Below are 26,835 nucleotides of genomic sequence, written 5' to 3'. Positions count from 1 at the left end.
TTAATCTGCTGTGTAACACCTAAAATAAGTAAGTTTAGTAAATGCGTGATAATCCGCTGAACAAGGCATGTCATTGCTTTCTGATCGCTAAACAATCATAATTATTACATAAAGACCTCTGTTGTATATTTACAAATATGTGACATCAGACACTACAGATGGCTTTACTCTTAAAGCTAACCCTGACTCTTTGCAGAAGTGCTCAGTTAAAAGGATGAATACTAGCAATTAACTGCAAGTCGAGAGTTCCCCCTAGAGTGTGAAATGTGTAAAACATGAGTACATTAAAGCAGAGGTTCCCAAACTTGGTTTTCAGTAACCCTCGGCACCCTAAAGCTGGCCACACATCTAAAGATTATCTTTCCAACCAGCCAACTAGTTGATTGGTTGGAATGAAAATCTGGTAAGGAATACACTCAGCAATTTGCTCACAAACGCTGGAAAATGGACCACATTCTGTTGTTGGAGCAAATACTTTAGATCAAACATTTAACAAACTTGTCCGACGACCATTTTCATCTGTTTTCTGGCATTTAGGAGAAAATTGCTGATCATCACTTACTCCCATACGTTACCAGATTTTCATTCCAACCAATCAACAAGTTGGCTGGTTGGATGTAAGTTGGTCTAGTGTGTGGCCAGCTTAACAGTCCAAGTTTTAAGGATATCCATGCTTGAGCACAGGTGACTTACTTAGTACCTCAGTCAATTTTATTTAACTACCAGTGCTCAACCATGGCTCTTTCTAAAACCTGAACTGCTGGGGTGCCTTGAGGACTGCGTTTGGGAGCCTCGGCATTAAAGATTTAATTAGCATCATGTAATGTGCAATCATTTTGTGTTTCAATAATACATCTGTATTTGTTAGTCAAACACATGCTTGTTTCCGTTGTTACACGTGTATACAATGCTGGGTACACACTGGCTGACATATCGGCGGTTCAATTGAACGTGCGTGTCGTCCAGTGTCTACAGATGATATGTCTGAACAACATCATTCACAGACATATTGTGTTGGCTGTGCTGCACAGCTGATGGCAGATATAGCTGCTCATCGTGCTGTGCTGACCGCCCGTACACTTGCTGCAGAGGCCACCGGGAAGGGCGGCGCGGCGCAACCCACGGCCAGCAGGACTGCAGTGATGGTTGTTCAGTGTGTATGAACAACCATCATCTGAGGATATATCTGCAGATCAATCGATCTGCAGATATATCTTTCTGGTGTGTATCCAGCTTTAGACAGTATATCAAGAAAAGTTCTCATTCCTCTTCTGATAGATAATTATTCCACTTTTTATGTATGTATAGAATGTAATCTGTGATCAGGGGCTGTTACATAAGGCACTCTACTGACAGCACAACAGCTTTCTAATTATACCAGATTATTTATTATGGGTAGTCAAGAAGAACACAATCCCATAATCACCTTGGCATCAAATTCAATAGGACTTACAAATAAATAAATAAATAGTCCCTTTCTGATCTTGAATATATAGTATTGGTGGACAGGTGGTGTATGGAATGGTTTCCATATAAACTGAAGTACAGTATTATACACTGCCATTACAGGAGAGGATTAATGTAAGTGCTGGGAGCTACACTATAAAACAAGATTTAAAAAAAAAAAATACCCAGAAAGCACATGAACATAAAATCAGTGTGAAAGTGTAACTCACAACGACACACAGCATGGTCAGCATCAGCAGGGGCTCTGCACTTCTAGATGAGTAAAGTGACAAATGTTCTCAACTCACCGTTCCAGTTTAATTGCAGCATGTTGGGTAGTAAGGGAATATTCTTGTTCTCTTTAAACACTGGACTAACATAGGAAGCTAAATAGGGAACAGACTCCCACACCTGTAAATGGAGAAGAAAAAAATATATAAATGAACTGTTCTGTGTAATCTGTTTAGCAACATGGGGCAGAGCCGGCGCAGACCCAGGGGAGGGGGAGCCTGGCAGGGCCCCAGGGGAGAGGGAGCCTGGCAGGGCCCCAGGGGAGAGGGAGCCTGGCAGGGCCCCAGGGGAGAGGGAGCCTGGCAGGGCCCCAGGGGAGAGGGAGCCTGGCAGGGCCCCAGGGGAGAGGGTTAAATCAGATTATGATATAAATAAAGGTGTAGATGATGTAGAGTGTTGGTGCTTGCTGAGCAGCCCTATTTTAGGGATGAGAACCAATAATGTAACACTCCTGAGTGGAAGGAAACTGTTCATAGGGCAGGGGAGTGTCACCATGTCTGACAATCTCAGAATCACCTTAGCAGCATTAGTAAGGCGCCAGGCATTCAAGAGACCAAAACCATGCTGATGGCTGTGACTGAACCCAGCTCCATTGGTTTCCCAGGCTGCCTGATGGTCTTCATACTGCAGAGATAAAGCAATATCGAAAACAGTGTGAAATGTAAAGAGAAAGGCAATTATATGTAACAAAAGTACATACCGCAGTAATTACAAAGCACTCGAACCTTTGGCATTATTAATACTTTATTTTCTTACATCATGGAATGAAAATGGATTCACTTGGGAATTCTTACCACATATCAACACAAAATACTCTGCAACGTCAGATAAACAATGATCTAAAGTGGTTTTCATTTAATGACCAAATAAAAATCAGACCTATATTAATGACATAATAATTACTCATTGGTACTTTAACACCTTTAGCTGCAATCACAGCTGTCAATGTATGTGGGTAAGTCTCTACCAGCATTGCTTATCGGGACACTGCAATCTTCACCCTCTCTCTTTTCCATGTTGCTAAAGTTTTATCATGGTGGATGGGGACTGAGGATAATTTAGACATTAATAATCAATATGACCAGGCTCAGCTGCAATAAGATGTTTAGACATGTTTTCATGTTTCCTTCATTTTAGTTGGAGGCAGTTGCTTTTTTAAATCAATTTTCTTGTAGTTGTTCCCACTTCTAGAAGTCTGCACCACACTGTTGAAGAATCAGTCAGTACACTGCCACTCACTAAAGCTATACAAAATACAATATATTGTGCAATCATACCATCCGCCACCAAACTGCACAACCATTGTATAGTGCAGAGGTTCCCAAACTACGCCAATACAGTCCAGGTTTGAAGGATATCCATGCTCGAGTCCAGATGGTTAAATCAAGTTGACTGAGGTACTAATTAAGTCACCTGTGCTCAAACACAGATAACTTAAAACCTGGATTGTAATGGCAGAGTTTGGGAACCTCTGGTATAGTGTATACACCCAATCTATCGTTACACATGTTGGCATCGCATCGTCCCATCTAATGTGCTGCACAAGACACGGGACAAGGAGATGTACGGTGCGATGCACATTATGTAGTGTGAATGCACGACCTCACATGGGGCCGGATTGGCTGCTACATCTTTGGAAGCAGCAGCCATGCGAATATACGGTAATGCCGCAGGGGCCGCCTGGAGGCTACAGACGGCCACAGCTGGCATTTCAGATCAGTGCTACATCTGATGATACAGCATCGGACCACCAGCAGATAGTCATTGGCCATCTAAGCAAGCCTAATCTTATTCAGAAAGGCCGCTGCAACTCCTCTGCCGGGTAAGAGATAAAGGGGAAAGGATGATCTTCGCACAGAAAAATAATACTCTTGTATAACCATATGTTAGTTACCAATATTCACAGATAACATCCAAGGGAACTTGGACTTACAAATAACTCATATTCTACTTTTTCTTCTTTTTCCTGGACTCCTCTGCTGGGGCCAGGAAATCTGCGTCTGAAGAAGCATACTCTGGTCTCTGCACACCTACAAAATGGGGAAACATACCTCCATTTTGTAAAACGCTCACCTCCACCGCCCCTAAATGGCGGCAGCATGTCAATCATAATGCAGCTTAGGGGGTGCGGCGACTGTCGTCGCAGACAAATCGGCACATGTGCACTACAGATCCTGTGCATGCGCTGATAGGAAAACAAGAGTTGTGTGTTCAGGTTCAGGCGCATAGTGTGCACAAGCAATGATTAATTGGAAACAATCACCTGACACAATGTAGTTGTGTCATCATTCTGATGATCGCTTAGTGTGTAGGCTTCAAATTGTGTGTTCTGGGATCACATGGTTGTAAGTGAAATTTAAGCAACCATTGCATCGTTTGTTACATCGTTCTGGTGCTTTAGGGGTCTATTTACTAAGGGGAGAAAAGGGGGAAAAACACTAAAGACAGACAAAATCCCTGTACATAGCGCTTCTCAGTATGTACTAAAAGGATTTTCTCTGCCTGCAGCCTGCCAGCGCTAAGTGCAGCCTACAACATCACACTGCACCTGCGGCACTTAGCGCTGCCATAGATGTCTATGGCAGTGCTAAGTGCCCCAGGTATTACTAAGGGGAGAGGGCAATTACTGTCTGCTGCCTTCTCCAGCGCTGATACCGCCTCCTGTAGCTGCCGGTATCTACTTCTCCTCACTGGAGAAGCAGGATTTGAGCTCCGTCAGTTTGGCCGTTTGTAAAGAAAGTTTGTTGGATAGAAATAAAAAAAAAAGTTGCTGCTGCTGCTGCGGCCAGAGATGGCGAGTCACACAGGGCTGTCAGGGGAATTGAGTCTCAGATGTTACCACCGAGGGGGTGACTTAACGTTCACCCTCCTCGGCTGGTCTATTTTGGTAACAGCTGCGTTAGCCAGCTCCTGCTTCACAGAGGTAGCAGGCGTTGCATTAACTCCACGATATGTGGAGTCTTAGTAAATAGACCCCTTAGGCTCTTTGCAAGTCCTTGCTTGTGTTATCTAGACAAAAAAATACTTAATAGTTTGTCAGTTCAGAATGTTATACATTTACTACAACCACCCCAGTTGGCACCAAAAATCATTTCATGGTCACAGTCACTTACATCACATTTCTTCCCTAGTCTGGCATTTGGCCTGAAAAACAACTGAACCTCTTTATCAAGTCTGCATGATTTCAGGCATTGAGTTGCTACCACTTATATGGTGGGTTGGAAATTTGCATTAATGAGTAGGTGTACAGCTAATGTGGTGGCCATGGAGTGTAACAGCAATCCAACCCTTTCCATACAGTGAAGTGCTACCACCATGTGAGACCAAGCAATGAACATATATATTTGTGTCTAATAAAGACACAACCATGTAAAATTGCTGAGAGACTATAGATTTACCTTTGTGGCTGCAAATACGATGACGTGTTGAACATCCCGCCATGTCAGACAGGGACGGACCTGCAGCATCAGAGCAATCATTCCGGCAGCTATGGGTGCGGCTGCAGAAGTCCCTGTATGGCCTTCTGTACACCCGGTTCCCTTCTGCAAATCCCAGTCTGAAGTCACCTAAAGGGGGTGAGGTGAAAAGTATAGCTTTGTAAAAAGGAAAAACCTCATTCCTTGACGTTAGGTCCTACTCTTATTTACCTTTCCCTAAAATTCCTCCCTTTGCACTTATAAAGGTGTTTCTTTCTCTGCCTCACTTACTACATCTTCTTATGTTACTTTACCTGAGGTCACACCAAATTTCCTTCCATTAAAACACAGACAGATATTTGACCATTACTTAACAGAAATTTACAGAGCGCAGACATATTATGCAGCACTTTACAGAGAATATTTCTGTCTGTCAGTCACACTATCACTTACCCCAGTGGAGCTTACAATCCATACTACTCATCATATTGACACACACACTAGGGATCATTTTGTTTTGTCAGAAGCCAATTAACCTACCGGTATGGCACTTATTTTTGGAGTGTGTAAGGAAACCGGAGCACCGGGAGGAATAATAATAATAATAATTGATCCTTTTAAGCCTTTTCAAGGAATGAATGATTAAAGTACTATTAAATCAGCCTTTTGGTTGGAGATCATGAAGGCCAGCACCACTCCATTACGCATTGTTACAGAAAGACCTTGCACTTGGGTATGAAGTTCTTTAAGCCATAGTTCTTCCCTAATTATCATCTTCACTCTCCTTTCATTGTTTTGATGCTGCCCTGTGAATATAGTAGATAGATTCCAAAATCTAATGTCACAGGGAGCACAATTATTAGCTAAGAGCCACAGCATTGCACCTGTTTTATGGTACCACTACTGACCATAGATTAGTGGGGAGCCAAATGGTGAGAGTACAGTGGCAGTTTGGAATAATGTGTTGCTATGGGGGGTGTGATGGTGTTGATACAGAGGCAAGGACATTTGTTGCTATGTGGGATAGCCACACCCAGGTTTACAAGGGTGAAAACAGGAATCGTATCCCTCTCCCAGATCTCAGGAAAAAGCATGTCTCCCCCCAGTCGTCTGGCTCCAAGACATTGTTTGGCTATAAAATTACTCTTTACTCTGAAACAGATTTCTATGGTCAACACAAGGTCTCCCCATAACATTATCCAGTTTAGGGCCAGTCAAATTTTACACTTAAGGTGCCTACACACGATGTGTACGATTTCCCCTGAACTCTCCCCCGGCAGTCCTACACACGATTTGGAGTAAAAAATGTCCAATCTGACCTACAGCACGGCAGATCTGAAGATGCGATGTGCGACCAGTGGGGACGTGCATTGGCATCGTGATCCTGAGTGGACACTCACGATTTGGGCATATTTCACACGATTTGTCACGATTCGTCGAAATTTTCCAATTCGTGTAAAATATCGCTATGTGTGCAGGCACCTTTAATGGTTTTCCAAATACAGTAGTTGTGATTTTCAAGAAGCATGCAATGACCAAGTATTGACAGTTTTACCTACTTTACATCTAAAATGGACTCCATACGTCAGGACATAATATCCCATCAGTCCCACAGCTCTCCACCTCCTCCTTTCCCAGATCACCCCACCCCGTTGTTGAAGCCGGATAACTGGCTGAGACAGAATCGGTTTAAAATTAAATCTTCACAACGCCACTTTTCGACTGGCCGCCCAGCGCCATTTTAGCGAATCTCGCCCATTATAAGTACATACGGCGACGTGCGATTCCCACGCAATAGAAAGATGTTAAAAGTCCTCATTATATAAATACAGACAGTCACTAAAACATATAAAATGATCAACCCTGCAAAACACGTACCATGGTGTACTCCATAAATATGTAGTCGCACAACGCTAATTAGCGTCTTTTCTCAATACCCCAATACTTACACACTGTACACTTACATAAAAAGGTTCCCTAGCATTAAAGTGTGATATTCAAGGTTTATTCAGTAATAGTAATGTTGTGAAATAAATGTTATTTGATATCTAAGGTTTAGTACATGGTAAGCAGACCGTATTTGGTGTCAATCTAAACCACCGTGTCTTTGCAGATTTCCGGTATCATCGGTGAGATCGCAACATGTGTCTGCAAACTATGGATCATAGAGAGTTAAAACATTAAAATGTACTCCGTAATGTAGCCAGCTTAGATTTATTATGCAGTGGGAAAATGGACACAAAGAGCTGTTGGAGGCTGAATTGTGACCATACGAACTAACCTATGAACTATACTGTAACAGGAGAACCAGGAAGAAGAACCAATGGAATCATGCCAACCTGTTCTATTGTATTGCCTATCTCTGTAAGGGTATATATGTGGGCTCTCTGAAACTGGATCTCAGTCTTCTTGCTTTGCTGTTGAAGGAGGTTTCATTTTTGATGCCGGGATCTGGATCCAGAGCGCATGCGTATGTAACAACTGTACCTTGGGTCTGTATAATTTAATTGCGCTAATTGTATTTAGATCACAGCGTGTAACAATCTGTTTTTGTGTTGAATAATAACTTTTTGTGCTTTGGAACCACAATCGAAGTCTGAAAGCAATTATTTCTTGTGCGACTCATAACGCTAAACAGCGACAATTATTTTAGAGTGTATAGGTAGGTAGGAATCGATAGGTAGGAATCGATAGTTGGGGGCTCATCCGGGATTTGAACTCGGGATCTCTTGCAGTGTGAAATCACGCTACCGGTCCCTCGGTAACACTCGGTCAGCGAGCTCTAAGCAAAAGGGTGGTGGCGCCATAGCAGGAAAGAACGTAATGTGCCTTCGAAAATCTGCTACCACTTTGTTGCTGAGAGTCCGCTACCCGTTATTGTGTGGTTCAAGGAGCGCTGATTAGAATCCAGGGACAAGGGAGGAAAAAGTTTGTTTTCCTTCGTTGATAGAATTTCATGTTAAAAAGAGGAAGTCGCACAATAGTGTAAGGGTAATAATACGTTTTGTGTAGTAGTCGCATTATTGTGTATACGTATTTCCTGTATTGCTGCCACGTGTTTCAAACAAAGGCGGTGAGATTGCATTGAGATATTGATAGATAGCATTGTTGTAAATATCTAGATCAGTGTTGCCATAATCTGGGAAAACGTGTATTTTTCTGCGCAGGAAAAGGGTGTGTAACAGTGAACATTTGTTGGTACGGGTAACATGTTCCCTAGTTAAGGGTATCATATGACCCTTAAGTGCTAGGCGCCTGGTGTCGGCCTAGTGGCTCGGTAGTAGATACCGCAGTCTATACATAAAAGCAGGTGTACTTGTTGGCCTTGTTGTAGGTATCAGCTCTCAGTGTGATTACAATATTCAGTGATCAGTTAGGGTTATTTGAGCATTGTAATTGAACCGCACAGTTGTGGCAAATTGTGATTGCGAACGGAGTAGAGGGTGGACAAAATCACTGAAAAGGGTAGGTGTTATTGGAATACCTAAATGCTAGCAGCTGAAAGGTAGTTAAAAAGGGATTAGGTGTGTAGAAGCAGCCTGGTTATTCTTCCCTAGGTGTGTGGGCGCATCCTGTTAATATCGTCCACAGGTAAGTGAAAGTAGCCTTGACGTTCTTTCACCGGTCTAAATCTCTAATTGAAAAGCTTAGGGTTATTTTCCCAGAATGGGAGCCAAGCAAACGGTAGAGATGTTAGATGATGTGCTGTTGGAAGCGCCGCTTGGGTCGGCATGGCATATTATGCATACTAGATACTGTGCTTATGCAACTAGGTACTGTGATGTATGGTATAAAACGATGAGGAAGAGTGTTAGACCGTTCCCCAGAATTGGCAGCTTTGATAAGGAGGTATTGAACAATGTCCGAGATAGCATCTGTATGGTGCACTCTCGAATGAAAAAGATAAAATAACGAGTGTTTAAAGTTGTGGCAACATGAGGGGGATGCGTGGCTTAAAAGTGTGCATGCGATGCAAACTAGCAGCACGAGCACGATAAAGGAGTGCACACGCAGCGCATACACACCTCAAAATAATGCGCACGCACGGCAAGATAGTGTTGCGGAAAGTATTGCCAGTGGTTCACGTGCACCACCACCACCCTATGCGTATGGGGGTGGAGGTACAGTCGATGCAAAAACCCATAAAAATGTAACAAGCAACTTGTACCCTCTCTTGAGTAATCACAAAGAAAATGTTTATGATGCAGATGATGAACCTGTTGTTATGTCTGCCATTTCCCATGCTGTACACGTTAGATGCTCCATCACAACAAGCACGAGTGGTGGCCCCATCATCATCAGTGATCATACAGGAAGTGTTAACATCCACTGCACCCATAGAGGAAGATGTTAACCATATACGTAGCAGTAATAGACTAAATCTCCAGCCAGGTAACAAGGTCAAAAGGTAGCAGTGCAGCCGGTCTGCATCCCATCCGGACAATAACTGTTACAAATGGGAATGCGGATGCGAACGGTGTAGTGCCCACAAGGGAGGTAGCAATGCATTGTCCTTGGACAAGAGCTGAGCTAAATTCCATAATGAATGATTTCCCTGACCCTAAAAAGGAGTTAGCAAAGTGCCAAAGATTTTTGAAAAATTTGGGTAATGCTCACGAGCCAACCAATAAGATTGGCGAGTGGTGTTAAGGGCGTGCCTTCCACACAATACTGACGTGAAAAAGTTTATCACAGATTGCGTATTGGATGGAGATGGTCCCGTAACAGACGAGGGTAACCAAGGTAACATTACTCGCATAATAACTCAATTGGGTGTATATTTTCCAGTAGTAGTTAACTGGAGTAAAATTTTCACCATAAAACAAAAATAGTGAATCTGCAGAGAATTATTGTACCCGAGCTCTGCAGGCTATCACCCAGTACACTGGGATAGAGGATATTAAAGATACCACTCATCACAGGGGAATGATCATCACGGTACTTATGGATGGTCTAAAAGACAATCTAAAGACCAGAGTTCAGGCCTCACTACCTGGCTGGAGAGGAATTACTGTAGACACACTCATGGAATCCGCTATCGAACATGATAAAAACATCCTAAAAAAGAGAAAGACCCAGAGCGAGAAGTTAATGGCTGTTAGTATTCAAGCTCTAGAAGGAATGAATGTAACATCACAGCCACCAGACACACATGCACTTGCACAGCTACACGCCCTCACCAATCCTGCACCACCACAAACACAGCCCTACCCCACAGTATCACACTCAGCCACAAAACCCATACTATCCACGACCACCATATTACCCTCGAATCCTTATCCACACTCACAATCTTTCTCTACCACCCACACTCACGAAGGTGCTTTAACTGCAACCAAGTGGGACATGTAAGTAGGAACTGTAAGGTGAAGAAGGTAGGACACCCTAACCAGGGACTACCTGGATATCCACATAAGGGATATACACAGAGTACAGGTAATTTCCAACAGTGGCCTTAAATGCTGTATTGGAGAGTGAAAGTTAACGCTAGGGGCCAGGTCATACCTGTAGTCTACAGATAGTCAGGTTAACTGGAAGTACTAGGGAAGAACCGGTGATGATGGTTGATGTAGCTGGTATTAAACATCCTTTTCTTGTAGACACAGGGGCGACCAGATCAGTGATAAAATCTCCCGCTAATTTACAGTTGACCAGCGAGACAGTACCAGCAATGGGTGTAACGGGTAAAGTGCAATATTATCCTGTAACTAAATCCACAGAGGTTACTATCGGGCCAATGCATACCAGGAATTCTTTTCTCTTGGCAGCAGCGGTTCCTACTAACCTACTGGGAAGGGATTTGTTATGTAAGATGGGATGTGTCATATATTGTACCCCTGATGGTATATTTCTAGATATCCCAGAGAAAGTTGTGCGTGAGGGATATGTTGGACACTCCCCAAAGGATAATGTATCACTCTACCGGTTCAGGTAAAAATCTACCTCAGGTAGATCAAATGTTATCCCAAATTCCAGATTCACTTTGGACCAAGGATGGACAGGACACTGGACTAATGGCAAATGTAGCTCCCGTAATGGTAAATCTAAAAAGTGGTAGGCAAGCTCCAAAAATTCCCCAGTACCCGTTAAAACAGGAGGTAGAGTTAGGGGTTTATCCCATAATTGAGCGGTTATTACAGCAGGGAATTTTAGTCCGTACAGCAAGTGTAGCCAACAGTCCCATCTTTCCTGTGAAGAAGAGTGGTGGGAGGGGGTTATAGGCTGGTACAAGACCTTAGAGGGGTTAATAAGGTAGTAGGGAGCCAATTTCCCGTAGTGCCAAATCCAGCTGTCATTCTTATGCAGATCCCACCAAATGCAACCCATTTCACTGTCATTAACCTCTGTTCTGCTTTCTTCTCTGTACCTCTTCATCCTGACTATCATTACCTTTTCACCTTTACATATAGGGGTGTACAATACACATGGACACGATTGCCCCAGGGGTTCATAGACAGCCCCAGTATCTTCTCCCAGGCCTTACACGACTGTTTACAATCTTTTCAACCTGCCAATGGATCTGTTCTAATACAATATGTGGACAAGTTATTGTTATGTTCTGATTCGTTTATGTCATGTTTAAATGATACTAAACTTTTATTGCTTCACCTCTCGCAAACAGGACACAAGGTTGCTAAGGACAAACTACAGCCATGCCAGTCCAGGGTTAAATACTTGGGACACTGCCTAACCCAGGGGTTACGACATCTGACAAATGACAGAATCCAAGCCATACAGACCATGACACTGCTGCAGAACCAACAGCAAATTCGTACCTTCTCGGGAATGTGTGGATACTGCAGAATGTGAATCCCAGGTTTTTCTATTTTGGCCTTGCCATTACAGGACTTAGGGCCCGATTCAGAGCCGCTCGTAAGCGGCCGCTCGTTCACTCTGAGCGATGTTCGCACAACTGCGCATGCATATGGGTCGTAATGCGCATGCGCAAACCAGTCATTGCGGTCGGAAATCGTGCGCTCGCAAAACAGCGAGTGGCTGCCAATTTGATTGACAGAATGTACCGTTTGTGGGTGGTAACAGGGGATGGTGCTTGAAAACGCGGGGGAGTGGAGATCCGAACGCAGGCATGCCTAACGGTCAAAAGGGCGTTTAATGTGAGTGCATAATTAGTAAAGGAGCGTCATCGACCACTTCACTTGGTTGTCTTGTAGCCTGAACTGCTCGCAGTGATTGCGGTAGGAAAATCCTACCACAACCACTGCGAGCAGTTCTGATGCCTTTCGATGTTCCCGATTAATCTAATAAATACCGGAGATGAAGTGTGATGCGAACGGCAAAGGGGCGTCTTTACAAAATAGCGAGCGCATTTTTCGCACGCTCATAGAGGCGTCAACAAACCGCAAAGAGCGAGCGTTCAATTTAAATAGCCGGCCCCTTTTTTGGAACGACCGTCCGCAAATAGCGTCCAGCTCTGAATCAGGCCCTTAGTCTCTTCCACATAGCCCGATTGTGTCATACACACAAAGGAATCAGAGCAGGCTTTCCTTAATCTTAAGCATAGTCTGACAAGAGCACCTGCATTGGGAATACCTGATTATGAAAAACCTTTTGATTTGTACTGTACGGAAGCTAATGGTTGTGCAGCAGGTGTCCTCACACAAAAACATGGTGATGCCAGTAGGCCCGTAGCATACTACAGTGCACAATTGGACACTGTGGCAAGATCACTCCTAACATGTTTAAGAAGTGTAGCAGCAAGACCACTCCCAACATGTTTAATAAGTGTAGCAGCAACTGCTCGATTGGTCAGTAAGAGTGAGGATATAGTATTAGACCATGATATGATTGTCTATACTCACCATGCTGTATCTGCTTTGCTAAACTCTGCCCAAACCAGACATGTCTCCTCAGCTAGGTTCACAAAATGGCAACTAGTCTTTATAGCACCTGCAAACATCACCATCAAACGGTGCAGTACGTTAAATCCAGCTACGTATTTACCATATGTGCAACATGATGCACAAAGGGTGGAGAGAGGTGAGTCGCTGGCGAAAGGTGAGTTCTGCTAGTATATTGATGCACATGATTGTATGGAATATCTGAATCAAACCTTTACTGCAAGACCTGACATACGGGATACACCTTTAGAAAATGTAGATGTGACATTTTACATGGATGGGAGTTGTCATAGACAAACTGACACTGGAGAGTTATGTAGAGGTTATGCGGTGTTAAATGACGAGGACGTTATAGAAGCCGAACCTTTAGGCCCACCACACTTGCCCCAAGTGGCCGAACTGGTGGCATTAAGGAGAGCGTGTGAGTTAGCAGAAGGTAAATCTGCTAATATCTACACTGACTCTAGCTACGCCTTCGGGGAGGTACATGATATCGGCGCTCTATGGCGTCTGAGAAATTTTATGACAGCAGCAGGCACACCAATTGCAGACATATAAAAGGACTACTGACAGTAATCCAATTTCCTAAGGCAGTGGCGGTAATTAAGTGTAAAGTCCATACATGTGAGGATGATCCGGTGACACTGGGCAGACAATGCTGCAAAATAGGCAGCAGGGTTAAAAATGAATGTACCAATTGAACAAATGATGACTTTCCAAAACAATTGATATGCTGAAATTAACTGAGATGCAAAATTTGTGTTCCATTCAGGAAAAGGCAGTCTGGAAGTCCAAGGAATGTTGGCAAGAGTCCTCTGGACTCTGAAGAGATGGACAAGGTAAACCAGTGGCTCCCAAGGCGTACTACCCAAGCCTGGCTGAGGCAGCGCATGGTCTGACTCACTTGGGAAAGCAAGGTATGTGCAAATTGGTGAGAGCATACTGGTGTGCACCGGGTTTTTCTTCTCAAGCGGGAGAGCAATGTCCTGTCTGACCTGCTTGAGGAAAACCACTGGGAAAACGATCCCTACCGAACCATCCCACATTCCTCCGACCAACGGACCTTTTCAGGTAATACAAATTGATTTCATCCAATTACCACCCTGCAGGAATCTCAAGTATGTATCAGTGTGCACTGATGTGTTTTCTAATTGGGTTGAGGCATACCCAGCTGCCACTAATACTGCTGCATTTACTGCCAAGAAAATTGTTCAGGAATTTGTATGCAGATACAGTATCCCTAGAATTATTGAAAGTGATAGGGGTACTCATGTCACAGGTGATGTTTTCCAAAATATGTGTAAGTTGATGGGTATTAATAGTCGACTTCATACCCCCTGGGAAGCCAGTGCCAAGGTGGAGAGGATGAATGAGATTTAAAAACAAATTAAGTAAAATCATGTCGGAAACTGGACTGGGTTGGCCAGAAGCACTACCACTTGTCCTTCAAAGTATCAGGACAACTCCTAGACCCCCTCTCAATCTGTCCCCCTTTGAAATACTGTTTGGTAGACAACCTCATTTGATTATAAGTTCACAGGAGGACTTGAAAAGTAACAACAAGGTAACTGTAAGGTATCTTATAACAATGAGTAAACAGTTAAAACAGCAACAGCAGAAACTGAAATTGTTGTCACATGATATGCCTGAAACAAACTGTCATGATGTTGAATCTGGAGAATTTGTTATGATCAGAAATTTCTTGCGTTCAGGTTGTTTGACCGATTGCTGGGAAGGTCCGTATCAAGTGTTACTGACGAGTACAACTTCAATGAAGGTGGCGGAGAGAGATACCTGGGTCCATTCCACTCACTGTAAGAAGGTCAACCAAACGGTGGAGAGACAAGGCGGAATCGAGACAGATAACGTAGACCTGTCAATTGAGAGTCTGTTCCGGGTAGGTTAAAGGTTACAGTGAGATACCTGAGCTAAAGAAATTTGTAGATCAATGTTTTCAGCAATGGATTGGTCTGGGAGAAAACACAAAGATAACCACAGCCGTGTCCTCATTATCTTGGGTTGTTTCGGGATCTCTGGTTTCTGTGATGGATGACAGAGGACGGAGAGGGGAACTGATGGTGATATCAATGGAGTAGAGTTGGGAGAAGGAGTAATACAGTCACAAGGGCGGTATCTGACCAAACCCAGTACAGTAATTGTTAAGAGATCTGCTATTGTGGATACTCGGAGACAGTGTGAAGGTCTATCGTCTGAGGATTATTGTATGTGTGAGTTCTGTGGGTCCGTAGTCAATGAGAGAAGCACCCAACAGTGCCAACCTAAGTATAACCAGTATTGGGGTGGGTATCCTTTAGAGGATTATCATACCATGGTGGGCAAAGTTTTAAACCAAACAGACTGTTGGGTGTGCTCTCACGTGCCCCAAGGACAGTATAATGTAGGATTAATGCCATTTCCATTAAATGTCTCTGAGATTTTAGAATTACAAAAAGGGAAGACGCTGGATGGAAAATTTCTTAACACCAAACCACCCCATTTTAAACTCCACCAGTACCAGGTAGATAAAACACTTTTATGTTTGAACATCACCAACTCCAATGAATCAGGAAGTTGGGAGGTGACGGGGAATAACCAGACGATGACCTTCTCACTAAGAGCTGATCATGAGCCTATGAATTATGAACTGTTACGCATAATTAGGTCGGGTGGAAGACAATTCCGGTATAAATATACACTAAGTAACACCAAAGAAATGGTTGGCAGAATACCAGAAGGGTACTGTGCTAGGGTTATACAACCAGAAACGTGTATTAGCCAGATGGGAGAACTTGAGATAGGATCATTTGTTAGGGAAATGTGCTGGATGATTATGATGCATTCTATACCTTATGTTCTCCCCGATGATGTATATTTTATATGTTGAAGGAAAGCGTACAAGTGGCTCTCTCCAAGTTCTGAAGGTTTGTGTTATTTGGGAAGAGTACTTCCAGAGGTTATGACCCTTACACATGGTGAAATGCTTGATATTCATAAAAACACACTATCACCATATCTTCACACACAGTATGAACATAGAGACAAAAGAAATATGATACCTGGTGACGTACATAAAGCCACACAGTTAATTAGCAAGACAACTGGCTTTCAAGTTTTGGTAGCATTGGATCCCACCATGATCGTTCGGGGTACACTAAATTTTAGGTATATCCAAGATCTTGCTAAATTAATAGATAATATCACCGAGATGTATGATGACACATTCAGGTACACAGGTAAGGAGTTGCAGGTCTACAAGAAAGAACTCGTGCAACATAGACTAGTGTTAAATTATGTAACAGCTGTCACTGGAGGGTATTGCGTAACTTTGGCCACCCAATTTGGTGTAAAATGTTGCACTTACATTACAAACGATACCAGCGATCTCAAGGAGGTGAAAGACCGGAAGATGGATGAAATTCTGCAGTTAAAATGGGAATTTTGAAAGAACCATAATGCTTCAGTGGCTGAAGTAAAGGAGAAGGTAGAATGGGTTTCTTGGTTGAACCCAGTGAAATGGTTCTCAGGTCTAGGAGAGTGGGTCCAGGAAATGATTGCGAGCATAGGTAAACTCCTGATCCTCATACTGGTGGTCATCATAGTAATTGGCTTAGGTGTCAGGTGTGTTCCTACTGTGCTGAAATGTGGAAAATGTAAAGATAAGGTAAACCGAAAGAATGACATGATGGTGGTCAGTAGTAATAATATGAATACTGAGGTAAATGTAGAACTGCATTACAACCCTGAACTAGAAGGTACCATCATATGATGTATAAGATTTAGATGAAATGTTAATTTTAGACATCTTAAATAATGGAAGTCCCTATTCCCCCTCAAGACTTCCTTTATAGGATTGGTGCATCCCCACATCTTTCCCATGATCTCCCAAGATCCGCGGTGTGCGTATAAGGGTAGTTTTAGGTCCCCTCCTAGAGACACATTATTGATGGTTTAAGAACCACCTTGTGCCATCGCATAATATAACATTAAATAATATATGTCATAATGTAAGCCTAAATTCATTATAAAATCAGAGTATGATAGCATGTTGTTTGCTATCAAAGGGTGAACTGTCGAAGCCGGATAATTGGCTGAGACAGAATCGGATTAAAATTAAATCTGCACAATGCCATTTTGTGAATGGCAATGAGACGCCATTTTGCGACTGGCCGCCCAGCGCCATTTTAGCGAATCTCACCCATTATAAGTACATACGGTGATGCTATTATTTAGCGTTGTGCGATTCCCGCGCAATAGAAAGATGTTAAAAGTCCTCATTATATAAATACAGTCACTAAAACATATAAAATGATCAACCCTGCAAAACACGTACCATGGTGTACTCCACAAACACGTAGTCACACAACGCTAACTAGCATCTTTTCTCAATACCCCAATACTTACACACTGTACACTTACATAAAAAGGTTCCCTAGCATTAAAGTATGATATTTAAGGTTTATTCAGTATTAGTAAGGTTGTGAAATAAATGTTAATTGATATCTAAGGTTTAGTAGACCGTGTTTGGTGTCAATCTAAACCACTGTGTCTTTGCAGATTTCCGGTATCATCGGTGAGATGATCGCAACATTTGTCTGCAAACTATGGATCATAGAGAGTTAAAACATTAAAATGTACTCTGTAATGTAGCCAGCTTAGATTTATTATGCAGTGGGAAAATGGACTAAGAGCTGTTGGAGGCTGAATTGTGACCATACGAACTGACCTATGAACTATACTGTAACAGGAGAACCAGGAAGAAGAACCAATGGAATCATGCCAACCTGTTCTATTGTATTGCCTATCTCTGTAAGGGTACATATGTGGGCTCTCTGAAACTGGATCTCAGTCTTCTTGCTTTGCTGTTGAAGGAGGTTTCATCTTTGATGCCGGGATCTGGATCCAAAGCGCATGCGTATGTAACGACTGTACCTTGGGTCTGTATAATTTATTTGCGCTAATTGTATTTAGATCACAGCGTGTAACTATCTGATTTTTGTGTTGAATAATAACTTTTTGTACTTTGGAACCACAATCGAAGTCTGAAAGCAATCATTTCTTGTGCGACTCATAACGCTAAACAGCGACAATTATTCTAGAGTGTATAGGTAGGTAGGAATCGATACCATCCATTTTGCAGACTCTGATAACCTTCTCCCCTGTATTTGGAGAGGAAGTCATGTCCCTCATCCGGTCCTTCCCCCGTCTCCTCAGATATCTTTCTCCTTCTGCCTGCTCCCATCTTTCCCAGCTCTTTAATCTCTCCCCATCAGACTCTCCACCTCTCTACAATCCTTCAAACGAGCTCATAAGACCCACTACTCCATCAAAGCCTTCCAGGTCTCATCTAAATTTGCTGCTACAAATTCCTACCTCCCTGCCTACCCCATTTGTGTCACACCTGTTTGTCTGCCCCTTCCCTTTAGAATGTAAGCTCTTACGAGCAGGGCCCTCTACCCTCTTGTGCTTCTCCTTACTCTACTTTTATCTACTTCTTACTCCCCACTAGGTGTTACGGTCGCTAATGTAAGAATGTATATTATTCATGTTCCTTGTTCTGTATTGTATAGTACTGTAAGTCATTGGTCAATCTATTTGTTTATGTACTTTGTAAGGCGCTGCGGAACACTTGTGGCACCATATAAGTAAATGATAATAAGAACAATTAACGGGCCACTTGGCTGTAGACCTGGCCATGGTCATAACAAATGAAATAATACATATTTTTGAACACAGCACAATTTCTGTAGATTGATAATGCTCCTATGTTAAAGCAACAAAATTAAAGATCGATCCACTTCCACAAAGTTTCTGCAGCAAACACTGTGAAAACATCAGTGACCTGTCCAAATCACTGTAAAAAATTAGTAATCCAGATATATATCAACATGATAATATATAAAATGCCAAAATATTGCATTTATCATACAGCAAGCTACTGTGTGTATGTATGTAATTATATATATATATATATATATATATATATATATATATATATATATATATAGATGGAGTTCAGTTGATTTAAAGCAGCCCATACCACGGTGCGATAAAGCAGCCGATCCGACAGATTGGTACGATTTGGCTGTTATATCGCACCATGTATAGGCATGATACCGGACCGAGTGCGCACCTATGGGGTCGTACATCGCACCCCCTGATCTTACTGCAGGTTCAGTCGATCAGGGGATGCGATGTGCAATCCCATGCAGCGCTATGCAGGTGGGGGGAGCCGGCATATCAGGCGGTCGGCCACCTGATCGACAGTTTGTCAGGTGTTCATTTCGGGTAATAAATAGCACAGCTGGGGGTGGCGGTAATATTAAATGTTCTGGCTCTTAGTTAGAATCTTGTCAGCTAACTGCAAAGTTTCATTGACTAACCATTACAAAGAGCATCAAGATATTCATTTATTATTTTTATTTAAAATATCACTATGTATTTTGTTATTGAGCTTTCATTAGGGACCTTACATGCATAGACTCATCTTAGTTTACCACTCAATGGACATTTCTGAATTGAGTATTGAGTTTTTTGCCGCCAACATACTCATTTGCACTATTATTAACTGGTCATTAACAGGAGTCTGAAGACATTTTGCTTATTATAGCAATCATACACAGAGTCTTGGCTGTGTAGTTGCTATATATATATTTTGCAAATATTTTATTTTTCAAAAAAGAAACTATAAATAAATGTAGCAGAGGGCGCTATGACAAGTTGCTGCTCCAAGCAACTGCAAAACAGAGGTAGTCAGTCAATCTCCCAAGAAATAAAACAAAGAATATATGCAACGCTCGAGAATTACAATGTATATAAAATTTAAGAAGAATCACAAAAATAAACCTAAAAAATTAGCAATCAAATAAATAATATACATGTACTAAAACAGCAATATGTCAATCCTAGAAGGCATATACGTATTGGGGAAGCAATCGGGAAGCCGACTGCCTAAATACCGGCAACCAGCTTCCCGACTGTCTTATCCCGGGAGACCGGCGCCCGGCATCACGATCGTACTGATGCCGGGCGCCGCGAGCGGATAGCCGCGGGGGGGAGGGTTAGGTTTAGGGCTCCGGGGGGGGGGGGGGGGACTTAGGGTTAGGCACCCCCCCGGGAGGGTTAGGCTAGGGGGGAGGGAGGGTTAGGGATAGGTACCCCCGGGGGGAACTTAGGGTTAGGCACCCCCCCGGGGGACTTAGGTTTAGGCAGCGGGGAAGGGGGTGGTTAGGGTTAGGCACTTGGGGGGGGGAAGTTAGGGTTAGGTTAGTACATACTTACCTATCCACGATCGGGATTTCCAGCGCTGTCGGGCTTCCGCTGCTTCGCACTCTGCTCCTGCCGGGCTGCTGCTGATGGGAATCGAACCGCCGGCCATGCGGCCGGCGGTATATCATACCCATTGCAGTATAGAACCATCGCTAATTAAGAACACCCTTGTGACTGCAATAGAGGACGGTAATATTATTATCTTTCTTTGCTGGACATTTACCATCTAAAGATTCAAATCTTGGTGCTTTGGTATATCCATTAATAGAACAGTGCCTACAGGGTGCAATATGTATATGCCTTCTAGGATTCACATATTGCTGTTTTAGTACATGTATATTATTTATTTGATTGCTCATTTATTATGTATATTTTTGTGATTCTTATTATTAAATTTTATTAAATTTTGTATACATTATAATTCTTGAGCGATGCTATTTTATTTTTCGCATTTATGGTTTTGGGATTGACTGGATAGGACAGAATGTTTTCACTCATTTTACCATCGGTATTTGTGGCAGAAATAACGTGTAAGGTAAATATTTGTATGGATAAGAAGGAGATTTCTGATGGAGAGAGAGAGCGCAAGATGAGCAGTCCGAGAGAGGAGCGAGATAGATAAAATCGAGTAGGGCACTTAAAGGAATGTTAAAATACTTTCCATGGTGTCTTGAATGACTTTCAATGTATTAACCATCTTGAAATGCTCATCGCAAGCGAGACGCCTTCTAACAAGGGTTTGGGTATGAGATCCCGGTGGTCAAGATGCCCCTGGTCACAATACCAACAGCGGCATCCCGACAGTCAGAATCCCGACACCAGTGGTGTAACTAGGGTATTTGGAGCCCAGGGCAAGTTTGAAAAGGGAGCGCCCCCCGCCCCCAATGTGCGCGCGCGGCAAAAAATATATAAATGGGCGTGGTCACTTAAAAATGGGGCGTGTCAACATGACACACCCCTTTATTTTCAAACTGAACATTCCTATCCATATGCACCTTAACCCCAGTAGTACCCCTTATACAGTACCCCCAGTATGCAGTTGTGGTCCCTCTTATGCAGGCCCATAGTAATGCCCCTTATACAGTATCCCCAGTAGTGGTCCCCCTTATACAGCCCCCAATTAGTTGCCCTTACTCAGTACCCCCAGTAGTGGCCCCCCCAAATGCAGTGTCCCACGTAGTGTTCCCCCTTATGCCGTGCCCCCAGTAGCAGTCCCCACAATGCAGTGCGCCCAGTAGCGGTATCCCCTTATGCAGTGCCCTTTATATGGTGCACCCAGTAGTAGTCCCCCCCCTATGCAGTGCCCTTTATATAGTGCCCCCAGCAGTAGTCTCCCCTCCATGCAGTTTTCCCAGTAGTGGTCCCCTTTTGCAGGCACCCTGTAGTGATCCCCCCTATCCAGTGCCCCCTGTAGTGGCCCTTCCTATTATTGCCCCCAGTAGTGGTCCCCCGAGTGCAGTGCCTCTAGTAGTAGGTCCCTTTTATAATGCCCCCAGTGGTAGTTCCCCCCCCCCCCCCCCCAAGTAGTAGTCCCCAGTAGAGGTCCCCCCAGTAGTAGCCACCCCCCTCCCCCGTTGTGCAGATAGGTAAAATAAATATATATATATATATATATATATATATATATATACACACATATACACATACATACATACACATACCTGAATCCCTGCTCCTGTCTGCAACGCCGCTCCCGCCCGCCAGTCCGCCCGGGCTGGCGCGCTCAGCATTATGGGACAGACGTCATGACGTCAGTCCCATTGCCCACTGCAGGAGCCGGACGGAAGTCCGGCTCTTGCAGTGGGTGCTGCAGCAGTCAATGAGAGTCTGACTGACTCTCATTGGCTGCTGTTTAACACACGCATCGCCGCCAGCGCTGGCGGCGATGCGTGTGTATGCACAGCCTGAGCCCGCCTCCTAGTGCTAGTGGGCAAGCACTCAGGGGGAGGGAACGGGCTCAGGTGTGAAGCACAGGACCGGCGCTGGAAGCCTAGCGCCGGTCCTGTGTAAATGTGTAGCGCTGACCGCACTCATTGCGGTCGGCGCTACACTGGCTAACTAGGGCGGGCGGGCCGGTACTGTGGCCGGCGGCGCCCCCCCGCGACGCCAGTTCAACGGCGCCCAGGGCACACACCCCGCTCGCCCTGCCCTAGTTACACCACTGCCCGACACCCATAAGGAACAAGGTAAGTCTAACCCTTACCCCTCCCCGATGCCTAACCCTAACCTCCCCCCCCAGTGCCTAAACCTAACCTTCCCGCACCCTAAACCTAACACTCCCTCCCCGATGCCCAAACCTAACCTCCCCCCCAGAGTGTGTCTAAACCTAAACTCCCCACAGCCTAACTCTCACCCCATACTTACCTACGGGATGCCGGCGACCAGGATTCTGGTGCCGGGATCTCTATACTGTCAGGATTTTGGCGCCGGTATTTCGGCCGTCTGGGATGCTGACTACATCCCCTAATAAGTATATAGATGCTTATGTAGCATTTGCTTTCCTTAATGAAGTTTGCCTATGGAAGAAACGGCCGGTCACATCATCATCTTTGGTTGTATAATTAGTTGCGGTGTGAATGCCTCTGACACTGCATTCTCGTGTTTTGAGCATACGTAGTGCGAATTCACACAATAAACGCCCTGCAAACTGGGGTACCTTCACCCCCTAAGTATATACATTTTATTGTACTTTGTGCAGGCATACTTCACCTAGCGATTATGGAAAATCTAGGACTGATATCATTATGTGCCGAGATCTGTGGCCACTGGTAGGAAAGTTAATGAACAGTGTTTACATAAGTCTATTTATTCTTGCTTGTCACAGTCCATTATTATGGAAGCAGCCTGTTATACTATGCATTTTCACTGCACGCTAGAGATAACCAGCTCTATCCAAACATTTATTTTTCTGTTTCCTACATTGTTTAGCAGAATATAACATTACAGTCAAAGTTCTGTGGTTTAAACAAAATCATTTACAAAAAAAAAAAAAAAACCTGCAAAGAAATAGTAAAATGAATAAAACCAATTAGTCACACTTGCCCAACCTCCCGCATTCCAGCCTCGCACTATAAGCTGGGAGCTCCCTCTACCATGGAAAGTATGTAGGATCCCCTGGTTTTCCTCACTGCCCCATCAAAATTCAGCACTGCGCCTAGTCCAGCACCAGCACGAAGTCTCACAGTCACTGCGGCTGCCTTGTCAGACGCAGCAGTGTCAGCGGCAGCCAGGGGGCCCCAACAGAAGCCGGCAGCTCCTCGGGCCAACTTAATCTTTCTAGCCAGCGACTACTATGAAAGGTAAATGCCCCACAGTGAGCGTGGGGAACGCGGTGCTGGTGGGGGTATGGTTACTTTGAGCTATGGGATAAGGAGGAGGGAAAGGGTAAGGAGAAAGAACTTGAGAGCACAGTGAGGCATTTTGGATGGGAGAAGGGGAGCACTACGTGTTGGATATGGATGGAAGAAGGGGAACACTGTCTGTGGGATGTGGACGGAAAAAGGGGAGGTATGGGATGTGGATAGGGGGAAGGGAGGCACAGTATATAATGTGGATAGGGGGAAGGGAGGCACAGTATATAATGTGGATAGGGGGAAGGGAGGCACAGTATATGCTGTGGATAGGGGGAAGGGAGGCACAGTATATGATGTGGATAGGGGGAAGGGAGGCACAGTATATGATTTGGATAGAAGAGCACTATGTGGGATGTGGATAGGGGAAGGGGAGCACTATGTGGTATGTGGATAGGGGAAGGGGAGCACATAATAGGGGTGGATAGGGGTAGGGGGGCACAGTATGGGATGTGGATTGGGGAATGGGAGCGCAGTGTGTGGGAAACCTGCTCTGGCAGTATGCTGTTCTTAGTACTATAGTTTTCACCTTCCACTGCAGGGACACACCACTGAGTGGCAATAGATACACCCATAGGTGGAGCTAAACATGCCCTTTGGCAGAGCTGGTCACGCCCCCCTCGGCAGCACGCCACGCTACGCGTTCTACTACTATCCAGAACAGGGGTGGCCAACCACCGGCTCTTTCTTTGTTGTGCTGCGGCTCATAACGGGCCCCACAGACCCTGCAGTGACGTGGGGGCTGTTGCTACGCCACTGCAACTGTGAATGGTGGCCTCTGAAGCAATCAGAGTCTAATGAAGCCTCTGATCGCTTAAGAGACCAGCATTCCAAGTGATGCAGTGCAATGTGAGGAGCCTGCGCACCTACTGGATCAAGTTAGATCCAGCAGGCAGCAGCAGTGACAACGTGGAGCTGTGCCTACAGTGAAGCGCATTGTGAAGTCAGGTATGTACTGGGGGCACTGCATATGGGGCACAACTACAGAGGGTACTGCATGTGGGGCACAACTACAGGGGGCACAACTACAGGGGGCACAACTATGGGGGGCACTGCATATGGGGCTCAACTACAGGGGGCATTGCATAAGGGGCTCAACTACAGGGGGCATTGCATAAGGGGCTCAACTACAGGGGGCATTGCATAAGGGGCTCAACTACAGGGGGCATTGCATAAGGGGCACAACTACAGGAAACACTGCATAAGGGGCACTGCTACGGGGGCAGTGCATAAAGGGCACAACTACAGAAGGCACTGCATAATGGGCACTACTACAGGGGGCACTGCATAATGGGCAATACTACAGGGGGCATTGCATAAGGGGCAATACTACAGGGGTGTGACACAAGGTCATGCTCCTGCAAATCTCATACCAAAGGCGTGCGCACAGATATGGGGCATGGCCTTGTTACAGCTAGTTATCGGCTCTTTAACTACACTACATATATTTTGGCTCTTTGCCTCTAAAGTGTTGGCCAACCCTGATATAAAATCTCCCTGAAACTAATTTTCAGAAGTAGGAAAGTATGTGATTAGATATTATTTGGCACACAAATATTCAGGGTCCTCCTACTTGTCTTCTCACAGAAACGGATTACATGAAGGAAATATAAGAGCACGGCAGCAGGAGTACTAACGGGCACAAAGCAATAAGTATGGAAAGTAGTAAACACATAATAATGCACAGTAAAAGTTCTCACAGTACCTCTCATATATAACATTGGGGCTATAATCTCAGGCCAAGCATGTATATCATATTAGTACATCGTACCTGTGCAGCCTCTAAATATAGGTCAGCTTTTTAGTACAGGGTACTATAATCAACTAGTTTCAGAGATTGAGTTGGTGCATTAGACTCCAAACAACGCAGAGCAACTTCCTTATGGAGTAATGGTTGTATGTACTGGAGTAGGGACTTTGTAAGTTCCTCTACAAAGCGAAGGAGGTACACCTTGGGGATCACACGGTACTGGGCAATACATTTTGTCAAGTATAAAATCTAAGGATTGTTAGACAAGACCCGACAAGGTCACATAAGAGGGCTTGGTCCACTAATCGGCCTATAATATTTGCAATCACTCGGTTCTTTCCAAGGCTTGGGAATAGATATGACTTGATCATGTTGGGGACTAAATGACCTCGCTTTGTGGCAGTATTGTAAAAAAGGTTTAGTGTAGGTACCAATCACTCTTTAAAAGTTATATAAACAAGTTATTGATGAAGCCATCCAGACCAGACACCTTGTCCGCAGGGATCAAATGAATCATATTATTATTATCATCCTTTATTTTTATGGCTCCACAAAGGTTCCGCAGCGCCTTATAAAATGAACAACACAAGAAAACAGTGACTTGTAGTACAAAACAATGCAGGACAAGGACATGGTTAGGTTTATGCTGTGGACGGGGAGGGTTAGGTTTAGGGGTAGGAGACTAACAGACTGTTGGTAACCTAAACCTGTCAGGATTCGGACAATGGAACCCGGAGTGCCGGTATCCAGTACCCAACTCATTTATGGACAGAGTAATAGAGCACTCAGGTATGACAAGGCTCTAAGACAAACCATCAGCATAGAGACCGTGTCTACAGTAGAAGTAAAATAAATATTTGCTTTACTCACAATACTCCTCATCTGCCTGTCGCCACTGCTGAAGGTCACCGCTAACATTGACGCACATTCTTCCGCATAGAAAGGCATTTTACCAGCCTCATTAACAGCACCTGCAACAATATTTTAACTTAACTATGTATTTAATGTAGTCTTTATCTTATTTCTCCAGTGGTAGACGTTAAGGAGTATACAATAATTTTTTGGGTTAAAAAAAAATTAAAAAAATAGTGGATTTCCTTTAAATGCGCTTTCTCTATGCACATTTATCACATTTACAACTTATCCCACAAAATCAAATCTCACTTTTGTACATCAGTATAATTGGCATGCTCATGTGATAACCTGCGCAAGTCCTCCCAGCAGTCAGTGTAAATTTATGCATGCCAGCAAATCTGCCCCCTTCACCCGAAGATCCATGGGCTTCCCTGGAAAACTATGCACGCTTGCAGAAAGCAGACACGTGATCACAGAGGAGCATTTGCGTTTTGATTTTCCATTGTAGTGGTTCGAAAGCTACCTCTTCTGGGTATAGTAACTAGTTCTTTTCCATTCATTGCATGGTAAATGTTGAAGGTTATACCCAGGAATAAACTGTG

General features: G+C 44.0%; 1 protein-coding gene across 1 annotated transcript in view; it reads right to left on the bottom strand.

Annotated features, from left to right (window-relative positions):
* The window catches only part of PCSK7 (proprotein convertase subtilisin/kexin type 7), an 86,885-nt gene that overhangs the window by 32,652 nt on the left and 27,398 nt on the right, over positions 1–26,835 (bottom strand). The window contains 4 exon segments of the mRNA XM_088456007.1: positions 1,755–1,857; positions 2,254–2,361; positions 5,136–5,303; positions 26,249–26,349. Of these exon segments, the coding sequence (XP_088312133.1) occupies positions 1,755–1,857; positions 2,254–2,361; positions 5,136–5,303; positions 26,249–26,349 (480 nt within the window).

Source organism: Taudactylus pleione, unplaced genomic scaffold (assembly GCF_031769625.1).
Source record: "Taudactylus pleione unplaced genomic scaffold, aTauple2 ptg000683l, whole genome shotgun sequence".
Lineage (NCBI taxonomy): Eukaryota > Metazoa > Chordata > Amphibia > Anura > Myobatrachidae > Taudactylus > Taudactylus pleione.
The sequence above is the reverse complement of the archived record's forward strand: the minus strand, read 5'-3'. Positions and strand labels throughout refer to the sequence as shown.